Raw genomic sequence first — 13,435 nt, forward strand, 5'->3', positions numbered from 1 at the left:
GCATTCTTTGTTACACACCAATAGTCAAATGCAAATGGCTCGACTTCAATATGTATATACATTCGTTAAATATGCAATTGATCAATCAAGTAGTGAATAATTGTCAAGATGATTGATTGATGAGTCCAAGAAAATGATGACAGAAGAACAATTTTTAAGTCCTTTCAAAAGCAAATAATTTCGTAAACGAACAAGATTCCTCTGATTCATTCTTTCTATATATATTGATTGAGATAGTATCTTCTACTCAAATTAAGGATTTATCACGGGCAGCAAATTAGGATAACTAAGATTGCCTATTTTAACCTTCATCTTCAACTAAGACAGACAAGAACTTGCATTTTTTTGCCACCATTAGTCAGATGGTACAAAATTAATTACTACCTTGGCAAAATAAAGACACAAAAGTATTGTTTTTATATCACTGTTTTTGATGCATAGATTCTTTGTTCCTCAGGGCATGTTAAGAAAGTGCAAACTTTCTATGCTTTCTCCCTTTCTTTTTTACAAATACAACTACACTTTAATAAACTTGTATCACACATTATTACACGCACGCCTCTTTTATTCTTTTATATATAACCATCTAGCTAGTATCCTGCAGGACACACCAGCCTGAGTAATCCAGATTCGCATCTTGGAGGACCTTTGTAAGGGTTTATCTCTCCTTATCAAGGGTTTCTCCATTTTCACGCTTGAACCCGAGACCTTTAGTTAAGGATGGAGGGATCTCATCTATCCCACAACACCCCTTGTGGTGGTTGATATATATCACACACCTCTTGGCACCACTGCATACGAACTCTATTCATCCGACATGAATTAAAGAAAGTCACCACTGCATATGGCAAAAATCAGTCATCAGCTCAGCAAGCTAGCTAGTTGTAACAAATGCTAAAAAATGTTTACAAAATCAAAATGGTCACGTGAAAGCAACCTACATGATATCACATTATTAATTACTCTACTTCTGTCCTCTTTTATATAAAACACCAATGTGTTGCTATTCAGATCTTGTTTGGCAAGTTATCATCCAAGAGTGGAGAACCAAGCTTTCTACCATAAAATGTGGTAGTTTAAAGAACCTGTTCTCTCGACATATTTCCAGTCGAACTAACCAGAATTGAAAAAGGATAAATCTGTTTATCCTTTTTTGCCATGTAAAGTGATTTTGATGTATTAACTCATGTTATAGATTCTCTTGAGGGATTTAGAGATCCATTTCTCTTTGTTGTTGAGATCTTTTTGTCTGTTTGTTTCCCTTTGATTTCACAGGCAATTACTACGTTTTTTAGTCATATATTTCTCATTTTGGCTTTCATATATCATTAAAACTACATATATATCAAGAAACGAGTTGCTTCATACAACCCTGAATAAACACACTTAAGTACTTTAGCAAAATTGAAAGTTTAATGTAACTGGCATAGTTAATCAAATAGCATACAAGAGTAGCCGGTCCAATTCCACCAGCTAGTGCCAACTACTGACAAGCCGGAGCCTAATCTTTTTCAGTGTTGAAAGTGCATTTTCGATACTAATTCTTGCATCGGGTGTCACGAAAGTGCAGCTCAAAGCTAATTCCATGATAGACAACAAGCACTGCATCTTTGCATCAATTTGCTCATCCCCTGGCTGTACCAGATTAGAATCCACCACCTTATGAATTTCACCTGGAAAGGAATCACTAACCCAACGTTGTATGGTCAAGCCTCCAATAAATATTTCATCACTTGGTCTTGTTCTTGTGAACATCTCCATCATCATGATGCCAAAACTATAAACATCACAGCTTGTGGATACAATTCCATTTTGTCCATACTCTGAAATCACAATTATAAAAGTTTCCTAGTAAAAATGGAATATGCGAAAAACATAGAAAATCCATTTATATCTAGGGGAGGAAGAATTGTTTTGAGTATTTAAACGATATGAGAAAACTTTGAAAAGTTGTACTATACCTGGAGCAATATATCCAATGGTTGCAATTGTCCTTGTTTGAACAAAAGCCTCCCCCACACCTAACAATTTTGAAATGCCAAAATCACTGACATGACCAACCATTTCTTGATCTAGCAAGACATTGCTTGGCTTCAAGTCGCAATGCACCACAGCTGTTGAATGACCATTGTGGAGATAGTCTATTGCAGATGCAACATCTATCATTATATCTAATCTCTGCAACAAGTTCAAGAATAAGTTATGAGAATATAACCATTTATCAAGTGTCCCATTGGGCATGTATTCCAACACTAGGGCTTTGAAATCAAGGTTGGAGCAGCTGGTGATGACTTTGGTCAAATTTCTATGGCGAAGGTTTCGGAGTATCTCACATTCTATGTCAAAACTTCTGAATGCACGCTCCAATTGCACATTGAATACCTTTGCTGCAAAAAGGGTACCATCTTTAAGTATCCCTTTGTAGACCATGCTGAAACTCCCAATACCAAGCAAGTTTGTTTCGTTGAATCCTTCTGTTGCCTGTTCAATTTCATAATAGGAAATTCTTTCATGCTCTTTTAACGGAGACACATTTGTTTGACCTGTATTCTTTTTTGTCTTTCGTAATCTTACAAATACATATGCAAGGGCTAATACAAGAAGTAACAGACCCACACCCAAACTGATGTACAAAACTAAGTTAGCCTTTTTCCTCTTGGGTGTTTGGATGACACATGTTGTCACATTAAACTTGGCATCACCACATAGTGCATCATTAGACAAGAAGGATTGACCTGTGGCGTTTGAAAAAGGACCACCAGTGGGAATCTGTCCAATTAGTTTATTGAATGAAAAGTTGAGGTATTTGAGAGACACAAGAGCTTCTAATGACTTCGGAATTTCACCAACAAGATTGTTATAGCACAAATCTAAGAATTCCAATGCCAACATTTTGCCAAATGAATTTGGAATAGGCCCATCTAGTCTATTATGTTCCAGAGAAAGATAAATCAATTTATCTAGACCCCCTAGAGTGCTAGGAATCTTACCAGAAAAATTATTTTTTGACAAATCAATGATTGTTGCCGCCTGTAAATTACCAATTTCAAATGGAATTTGGCCACTTAATAAATTGGATGAAACACTAAATTCTAAAAGATCTTTAAGGCTCCCCAAGCTTTCTGGTAATCTAGAATCCAGCATGTTGTAATCTAGACGAAGTATCCTCAAACTGGTAAATTTTCCTAAGCATGGTGGCACGGAACCAGAAAATTTATTTTGTGACAAGTCCAATGCACCAAGATTCTGTAAACTGCACATATCATCTGGTATGGGTCCTTCTATCTTGTTTTTATCTAGGTAAAGTTCTTGAAGGCTCAACATGCCTTGGATGGTATTTGGAATACATCCGGTGAACTCATTGTTAGATAGACTCATCTTTGTCAAACCAGTAAGTTTACCAATTTCTCGGGGAATCATGCCCTTAAGTTTACAACCATCTGCTTCAAAACCGTGCAAGGAATCGGAGAAATTACCAACAGATGCCGGAAAAATGGCATCCAAAGGATTATTATAGAACCAGAGATTTCTTAGATTCCTACAGTTATTCAATGATGCAAGGAAGCTTAATGTTGAATCGCTGATAAAACTATTGTTTCCCAAGTTTAGAGCCTCAAGGTATTCTAATTTACCGAGTGATTTAGGAATTGGACCTGTGAAACTGTTGAATGAGAGATCAAGCATTCTGAGTCTCGAAGAATTTGAGATTGAATCAGAGATAAAACCACTCAGATTATTTCCTCCACAGTAAAATTCTTCTAGGTTCGGCATTCCACGACCTAAATCTGAAGGTAGAGTACCTGAAAGCTTGTTTAGTGAAAGTATTAGGACCTGCAGTGCTGATATGTTGAAAATGCTTGTAGGGACCGAACCAGTAAACTCATTCTCGGCTAATCCCAGCGTCTGTAGTTTCTTAAGATTACCTAGCTCCACAGGTATCTCTCCTGTCAATTGTTTGAAATATTACCAGTTAGGAAGAAAATTTTACATATAATGTTGTAAGGAAATATCATACTATATACCTTCCAAGTGTAGTTGTTGTCCAAGAAATAATGTTATAAGAGCCGTTAAGTTTGCTAGCTCTCTTGGTACAGTTCCAATAAACTCATTGTACGACAATGACAATCTTTGAAGCTTTCTGCATTTTTCAAGGTTTGGTGGAATAACTCCATCTAAGGAGTTGCTTGAGAGTTGAAGCCCTTCCAAGTTTGGAAGATGGTCACATATAGTTGTTGGAAGCTTTCCAGTAAGATTGTTGTTGGTAAGACCAATCACTCGCATTGTCGTAATGTTAAATATTGATGGTGGTATAGGGCCAGTAAGCTGATTGAATTGCAAGTCTAGGACAGTCAAGTAACGAAGATCACCAATTTCTCGAGGGATCTCTCCTACGAGAAAATTACTCTGCAAACTCAACACTTGCAGCTTTGTTAGATTGAAAAGGGAAGATGGAATTTTCCCCGAAAATTGGTTGCTCCAGAGGGACACAATGCGTAGGTTTGGTAACAAACTCAAAAATGATGGAATGGCTCCAGTGAAGTTATTGCTTCTAACATTAATCAATTTCAACCTCTTCAAATGAGCCAACTCTGCTGGCAAATTTCCATGGAAAGCGTTGTAATTGATCCTGAGGGAAACAAGAAATGAGAGGTTTCCTATGTGTGGAGGAATGGTACCATGAAGTTGCATGCTAGAAATGTCTAAAGCAGAGACTCGATGGTGGCGGGAGCTGCAAGTGATTCCAATCCAGCTGCAAACCGGGCTGGACGAAGACCAGTTGCTTTCTAAGATGTTGTTAGGATGAGAAGAAATGTGTGATTTCAGTGCAAAAAGAGCAGCTTCATCAGTGCTAATATTAGGAACAGTAGCAAGTGAAGTTTGGTTATGAAGCAGAATGAAAACTACAAGACCAAAGAGGACAATGCAACTTCTGCCCATAACTATATATGTCAACAAGGTTTCTTTTAATTATATACCTTGTTGAGCTAAAACAAGAATTGATAATGCAAAGCAATGATGTTTAGAAGACCTATTTAATTCATTCTATACATTACACTAGGAGTGTTGTTTGGTTTAGATCAATTAGTGAAAGTCAGTCAAGTCTTTTAGCTATTAGTGTCAATTTCTTACTATGGAGTGTGTTTTGGTTTAGACTTGAGAATGTGAACTTTTAGAACAACAAATTGTAGGTGAAAACTGAAAAGTGCTCAATAGTCAAATATCCTGTACCATGCACTCAAAGTCTCTCATATTTTTCTTTTGTGGGACCTGAGGGGACAATTTTCTTTGTCACAGTGTTCATACAAAGGGAAAATGGTCTAATAATACCCCTCAAAATTGTCATTTAGAGTTGAGTTGATATACCGCTCATTATAAAAGTGACTTATATATACTCATATTGTTACACATATGACTTAGATATACCATTTTCCTCTAATGGAAGTAAAAAATCAATTTAAAAAAAATATATTCATGAAAAGCTATATCTGATACTTCTCACACATTTTTTTTTTTTTGTTTTTTTATTCAACGGCTAATTTGGATCTATCATTTTGATGCTAAAATTTATTTTTTCACTAAGTTTCTTATAAAATTTATCATATATAACCCCAAATATTTTTTACAAATACAATATATCAAAAAAATAATTAATTTTAAATATTTTCTTACTGTTTTTTTTTTTTTTTTTCATGCACACTTTTTTCCTCATATTTCTACACTAAAGAATGAAATAAAATAAGAATAAAAAACTGAAATAATGATAATCAAAGAAGTAAAAAAAAATGTGTATAAAAAGGATCATATATACCCCTACATAATTTTTTAAACTAAAAAATAAAAAAATACATTTAAAATTATATTTTTAATTCCATTAGATTAAAGGCTAAATATGAGCCACTTTTGTAGCGGTAGCGGTATACATGAGCTATTTGTGTAACAGTAAGGGTATATGTCAGTCACTTGTGTAAAGATAGGGAATATGTGAGCCAATTTTGTAAAAAGGGGTATATCACTTCTAAATAACAAAGTGAGGAGTATATTGTTGGGATATACTATTAACCATGTAATTGTGTTATAGTAAATTTTATTTAATCCCTTGTAAAAAAATTTATGTTATTTGTTTAATATAATAAAATCTTTGTCTAAATAGATCATTGTTTATATATGTGTGTCCATTGCTTATATAGTAGACAATTTTGTGTATGGAGTATTCACTCATACACGGAAGATTAAAATTGTCGGTGCATATAAGTTATAAATTTATGTTCACGATCAAAGATGAAGTAGGACGAACATCTTGATGATCGTAGCACAAGATTAAATATAATTTGATCTTAATTATGAGAATGGTTAAATTCCAACTTTTTGTGCTAGTACATTTTGTATGTATTGAACGGACCAATTAGAGACATTTATTTATGTTTTAAATATTTATAAATAAATTCTCTAGTCCACTACATGTACTTATACTCTTAATCTTGATATAATTATTATGATCTATGTAATTTATTTTATTGTTTTAATCTATTAAAAGGGAGACTTTTTTATGAGTCAATAAATTCCTAATAGATTAGATAATGACAAATTACATTAGTGAAATAATAATTAGTTGATAGAACCGTGTCTCGGTCCCGAGTTGAAGACACCCCTTTATGGTTACTTATAAGTTTTCATGTGCAAACCCTGCAGGTGGATTTTATATCCGTCATGTGAAATAAGTTAAGTAAATATAATAAAGGATTAATTTAGTCAATGAATTAAATTTTCATAAAATTTGATTTAATTGATTGGTGTCGATAATTCTAACATGGGGGTTAAATAAGATGTAGTGGTAGATTTCGAAATTAAATCGAGGAGTGCAATTACATATTTTTAGTGAAATAATTTGTACTTTATTGTGATATGGTTAATTAGTTCATTTCAGAATTATTGTCGTAATTGGAAGCCTCTATTAAATATATCTACGGTCCCTACTATGCCTGATTAATTGACCAAGTTTGAAAAGAAGGACAAATTAATTTTATTGTTGATCTTCTTTAAAGGATGAATAATTTGAGAGTCAAATATTGAGTTAATGACAAAAAAGTTTGGCCTTAAATAGATGAAAACGTTTTTTAGTATTAATCTCAATTTATTCTCATTTTGAATGATCCTCTTGATTGCTCATTAAGGCTAAAATTTATTTGATTTTTCCTATTCATTCTTGAGTTGGAAACTAGTATAAATAGGCTGGATGTGGCATGAAATAAATCATCATTTAAAACAAGTAATACTTGCCCACACAAGTAACTTGTTAGTAACAATCAGGAAATAGGAGAAGATCGTAGCTCTAGATCCTTGGCATCTAGACGACTTTTGTAGAAGTTTCAACAGGTTAGACTTCTTCTAAATTCGTTCATGTTATATTGTTTAGTCTACATGTAAGATTTGTGATCCTGAATATAGCTTCCGTTGTGCATATTCTAACAAATGGTATCAGAGCCTTCTTACATATACTAAATAATGTAATAAGATAATTCATGATTGATTGAATGTCTATATCATTATGCGTTACTGTTTAATATATGAATTCGTTGTTTCTTAAATAAGTTAATTTATGTTTATGAATTCATGATTTGATGTTCTGTTCAATAATGAGATTGAAATAAATCATTGTTTATAATTCGAGTTTGAAAACCGAATGTATAAAATGAATTCATGATTCATGTTCCTTGAATTAATAGTTTTAGAGTAAGGTTTTTAAGTCTTTTAAATATTGTTTGGATTCTGAATATTTATTAAAGTACTGTGAAAAAAAAATTGAAAACGGATAGCATGTCATTGGCCTGACAAGTCTTTTTTTTCTGGCGAACTCCGATTAGCCTCAACTTTGGTTGGTTGATTGGAAACGGCCCAGTGAGCAATACTTATTGCTCAGCTGTGATTGAGGGATTTTTTTTGCCATTCGGGGTCGTTTTGATGGGTTTTTGGCCATTTCTCTATTTTCAAAAGATTAAAAAAAAATTAAAAATTATTTTTAGTAATCTAGTGGTGTAAGGGTTCATCCCTAACACTTATAAATGTATTTTACAGTAAATATATGAGTTTATATGTTGACTTAGATCATCTTCCTCTTCGGATAAACTTGTATATTTTGATATTGTTTTGGTATGTCTTTTGTTTTGATTACTTGTTTAAAACTTTCCAACTAAGTTACATGTTGATTCAATGAACAAGAGACATAAGCTATATACATATATACCTTGTTATACTTAAACAAAATACTCTCTAACTAAGTTGGACTTGTTTTGCTTAACTGCTACTATATTTAAACATGCTCATATATTTGCTTGAATAGTTAAGTTTCCCTATCGAATCTAACTGTTTATAAACATGATTATATGAGTCTTGTAGTGTTTTTTTTTAAAATATAGCAAGTATACTTAATAATCTATTTTATCTCTCTCAGATTAACTATGTCTCACTTCAATCCCATGTCCTCAATCTTGAATCAAAAAAAACTTGACGGTCCAAACTATGTTGATTGGAAACGAAATTTAGATACTGTCCTAATTTTTTAGGGTTATAAATTTGTATTGGTTGAGGAATGTCCTATCAAATCAGCAGATCCTACTGATGGGGAATTCCAAGCCTATGACAAATATGTTAAGGCTGATAAGATGGGAAGATGTTACATTCTTGCCTCAATGGCAAATGTCTTCCAGCATCAGCATCAGTCTATGATATCTGCTTACGATATGCTCGCATCTCTTAAGGATATGTTTGGTGAGCAGAATCGTGCTGCAAAACAGACTGCCATGAAATCCCTTTTGACCACAAAAATGGTTGAAGGATCTTCCATCAGTGAACATGTGTTGAAGTTGATAAGTTACTTGAATGAGCTGGAGATACTTGGTGCTGAAATTGATAAGGAATCTCAAGTTGAGATGATCCTTCAGACTTTGCCGGACAGTTTTCAACAGTTTCTCTTAAACTATAATATGAATAAGATGGACATGTCTTTAGCGAAATTGTTGAATGAGCTGCAAGCGGCAGAGACTATAATTAAGCAGCAAGCTCCTGCGGCATTCCTGGTTGACAAGGTTGGGCCGTCCTTTTCAAAACAAGCAAAAATCCAGAAGAAAAAGAAAAATCCCCGCCAGACTGTGACACCCGGAGTGCTAAGGATGGTGTGTCTAACCCAAAAGGCAAGTGCTTTCATTGTAAGCAGCCTGGACACTGTAAAAAGTAATGCCCCGACTTTCAGGCTAAAATGAAAAACAAAGGTAACACTTTTTTAAATGTCGTTGAAACCTGTTTAGCGGATATTTCTACCCAATTATGGGCTGTAGATTCGGGAGCCACTGATCAAATTTGCACTTCTTTGCAGGGGTTTCAGGAAATAAGGCCGCTAAATAAGGATGAAGTTAGTGTTTTCAAGCGAATAGGGAGCTGGCACCAGTCTTAGCTGTTGGAATAATTTCGTTTTCATTTAGTAGTTCCATACTTTTAGTTTTGAATAATGTTTTATATATTCCTTCTATAAGAAGGAATTTATTGTTTGTTTCTAAACTAATGGATGATGGTTATGATAATCACTATGCGAATAACTCTGATGTTATTAAGTATAATAACTTTTTTATCCATAGTGCTCCCAAAATACATGATTTATTTGTGTTTGAAATTTTCCATAACATGCTTCAACAAACTGCACTAAATAACATTGTTGTTTCGAATAAAAGAAAATGTATTTCTCAATTGAGTCCAACTTATTTATGGTACTTACGTCTATGTCATATTAATATAAATAGGATTTCACGATTGGTTACAGATGGACCTTTGAGTTCATTGAAAGTGGAGGCACTACCAACTTTTGAATCTTGTTTAGAAGGTAAAATGACAAAGAGACCTTTCCCTTCTAAAGGAAATAGAGCCAGTAATAAGTTAGAATTAATTCACTCTGATTTTTATGGCCCTATGAATACACAAGCAAGAGGTGGTTTTGAGTATTTTGTGACTTTCACATATGATTACTCCAAATATGGATACATTTATTTGTTGCGCCGTAAATCTAAATACTTTGAAAAATTCAAAGAATTTAAGATTGAAACGGAAAAGCAACATGATAAACATATCCAAACATTACGATCTAATTGTGGTGGTGAATACCTTTCTGCAGAATTCATTAAGTACTTATCAGAATCAAGAACTACCTCTCAATATTTAGCCCCAGGAACACCTCAACAGAACGGTGTGGCAGAACGTAGAAATAGAACTCTTATGGAAATGGTTAGATCAATGTTAAGTTATTCTGATTTGCCTTTTAGCTTTGGGGGATATACCTTAGAAATTACAATTTATATTATGAATTTGTTCCTTTGAAATATGTACTTCTAACCCCATCCGAATTGTGGAATGGGCGAAAGCCTAGCCTACGGCATATTTGAGTTTGGGGTTGTCCAGCTCATGCGCTATAAGGAAAAACAGATATGTTGGAATCTAGAATAGAAGTATGCATTTTTATTAGATATCCAAAAGGCACTAAATGAGGTTTATTTTACTGTCCTAAAGAACAAAAGGTAATTGTCTCAACAAATGTCGAGTTTCTAGAACAAGACTATTTAATGAACCATGTTCCTAGAAGTAAACTTGTGTTACAGGAACTGTCCAAAAGAATAATGAGTAATGAATCGACAAAAGAAATTTCACACAGTTGTTGACATTCCTTTACGACCACGTAGTGGGAGACATGTCAATAGGAAAGAAATTGCACCTGAGGCTGCGCAGGAGGTTGCCCTAGAGCAAACTCAAGATATTTCACTACCTCAAAGTAGTGGGAGCAATGTACAGCAGCCTGTGGCTGTGGAGGAAAATGTTCAGGATATTCAGGATTTAAATCAAAAAGTAGCAAATCATGTAGTGATTATTCGTCGTAGTGGGAGAGTTATTAGAAAGCCTGAAAGGTTTACACTCTTGGGAGGATCATATGATTAAATCCCTGAAGAGCCTAATATAGAACCATTGAATTACGCCGAAGCACTACATGAACAAATGATATCACGAGTCGTCTTACATATACTAAATAATGTAATTAGATAATTCATGATTGATTGAATGTCTATATCATGATGCGTTACTATTTAATATATGAATTCACTGTTTCATAAATAAGTTAATTTTTGTTTATGAATTCATGATTTGATGTTCTGTTCAATGATGAGATTGAAATAAATCACTGTTTATAATTCTAGTTTCAAAACAGAATGTTTCATGTATTATTGATTATTGTTCATAATTCAGATCTTGTAAAACGAATTCATGATTCGTGTTCCTTTAATTAATAGTTTTAGAGTAAGGTGTTTAAGTTTTTTAAATATTGTCTGAATTCTGAATATTTATTGAAGTACTGTGAAAAATAATAATTTGAAAACGGAAAGCTTGCCATTGGCCTGGCAAGTCTGTTTTTTTTTATGAACTCTGATTGTCCTCAACTTTGGTTGGTTGGTTGATTGGAAACGGCCCAGTGAGCAATACACACTGCTTAGCTGTGACTGAGGGATGTTTTTGGCCATTCGAAGTTGTTTTGATGGGTTTTTGGCCATTTCTCTATTTTCTAACAATTAAAAAAAATTAAAAATTGTTTTTATTAATCCTGTGGCATAAGAGTTCATCCCTAACACTTATAAATGTATTTTACAGTAAATATATGAGTTTATATGTTGACTTAGGTCCTCTTCCCAATCGGATAAACTTGTATATTTTGATATTGTTTTGGTATGTCTTTTGTTTTGATTACTTGTTTAAAACTTTCCAACTAAGTTACATGTTGAATCAAAGAACAAGAGACATAAGCTATATACATATATACCTTGTTATACTTAACGTAATACTCTCTAACTAAGTTGGAATTGTTTTGCTTAACTGCTACTATATTTAAACATGCTCATTATTTCCTTGAATAGTTAAGTTTCCCTATCGAATCTAACTGTTTATAAGCATGATTATATGAATCTTGTTGTGTGTTTTTAATAATATAGCATGTATACTTAATGATCTATTTTTTCTCTCTCAAATTAACTATGTCTCACTTCAATTCCCTGTCCTCAATCTTGAATCAAAATAAACTTGACGGTCCAAACTATGTTGATTGTAAACAAAATTTAGATATTGTCCTAACTTCTGAGGGTTCTAAATTTTTATTTGTTGAGGAATGTCCTATCAAATCGGCAGATCCTACTGATGAGAAAGTCCAAGCCTATGACAAATAGATTAAGGGTGATGAGATGGGAAGATGCTACAGTCTTGCCTCAATGGCAAATGTCTTGCAGCATCAACATCAGTCTATGACATCTGCTTACGATATGCTCGCATCTCTTAAGGAGATGATTGGTGAGCAAAATCGTGCTTGAAAGCAGATTGCCATGAAACCCCTTTTGACCACAAAAAATGGCTGAAGGATCTTCTGTCAGAGTTGATGAGTTACTTGAATGAGCTGGAGATACTTGGTGCTGAGATTGATAAGGAATCTCAAGTTGAGATGATCCTTCAGACTTTATCGGACAGTTTTCAACAGTTTCTCTTAAACTATAATATGAATAAGATGGACATGTCTTTAGCGAAATTGGTGAATGAGCTGCAACCGGCAGAGACTATAATTAAGCAGCAAGCTCCTACGGCATTCCTGGTTGACAAGGCTGGGCCGTCCTCTTCAAAACCAGCAAAATTCCAGAAGAAACAGAAAAAGCCCCGCTAGGCTGTGACACTCGGTGGTGCTAAGGGTGGTGTGGCTAAGCCAAAAGGCAAGTGCTTTCTTTGTAAGAAGCCTGGACACTATAAAAAGCAATGCCCCGACTTTCAGGCTAAGATGAAATTTAAAGGTAACTCTTTCTTAAATGTCGTTAAAACCTATTTAGCGGTTGTTTCTACCCAATTATGGCATGTAGATTCGGGAGCCACTGATCATATCTGCACTTCTTTGCAGGGGTTTCAGGAAATGCGGCCGCTAAATAAGGATGAAGTTAGTGTTTTCAAGCGAATAGGGAGCTGGCACCAGTCTTACCTGTTGGAATAATTTCGTTTTCATTTAGTAGTTCCATACTTTTAGTTTTGAATAATGTTTTATATATTCCTTCTATAAGAAGGAATTTATTGTCTGTTTCTAAACTAATGGATGATGGTTATGATATTCACTTTGCGAATAACTCCGATGTTATTAAGTATAATAACCTTTTTATCCTTAGTGCTCCCAAAATACATGATTTATTTGTGTTTGAAATTTTCCATAACATGCTTTAACAAACTGCACTAAATAACATTGTTGTTTCGAATAAAAGAAAACGTATTTCTGAATTGAGTCCAACTTATTTATGGCACTTACATCTATGTCATATTAATATAAATAGGATTTCACGGTTGGTTACAAATGGACCTTTGAGTTTATTAAAAGTGGAGGCAC

At 33.9% G+C, this 13,435-nt stretch overlaps 4 protein-coding genes and 2 pseudogenes across 6 annotated transcripts in view; 3 read left to right on the forward strand and 3 right to left on the reverse strand.

Annotated features, from left to right (window-relative positions):
- LOC125823765 (small ubiquitin-related modifier 1-like) overlaps positions 1–13,435 on the reverse strand; it is a 498,077-nt gene that overhangs the window by 378,938 nt on the left and 105,704 nt on the right. The gene's annotated exons all lie outside the window — the stretch shown is intronic.
- Positions 1–13,435, forward strand: part of LOC125823741 (ABC transporter I family member 6, chloroplastic) — a 377,846-nt gene that overhangs the window by 43,304 nt on the left and 321,107 nt on the right. The gene's annotated exons all lie outside the window — the stretch shown is intronic.
- On the reverse strand, positions 1,474–3,950 carry LOC125823587 (receptor kinase-like protein Xa21). The gene is made up of 2 exons (XM_049502942.1): positions 1,962–3,950; positions 1,474–1,823 (listed from the first exon to the last, which is right to left on the reverse strand). The coding sequence occupies exons 1-2, from the start codon at positions 3,769–3,771 to the stop codon at positions 1,474–1,476; spliced, it is 2,160 nt and encodes a 719-aa protein (XP_049358899.1). The 5' UTR covers positions 3,772–3,950.
- LOC125823588 (receptor-like protein 35) lies at positions 4,015–4,938 on the reverse strand. Its single transcript, XM_049502943.1, has one exon. It carries the CDS (start codon positions 4,936–4,938, stop codon positions 4,015–4,017), a length of 924 nt encoding a protein of 307 aa, XP_049358900.1.
- LOC125823589 (uncharacterized) lies at positions 8,457–9,448 on the forward strand (annotated as a pseudogene).
- Positions 9,877–12,733, forward strand: LOC125823590 (uncharacterized; annotated as a pseudogene).

The sequence above is a fragment of the Solanum verrucosum genome, unplaced genomic scaffold (genome assembly GCF_900185275.1).
Source record: "Solanum verrucosum unplaced genomic scaffold, falcon-dt-bn FXZP01000093.1, whole genome shotgun sequence".
NCBI lineage: Eukaryota > Viridiplantae > Streptophyta > Magnoliopsida > Solanales > Solanaceae > Solanum > Solanum verrucosum.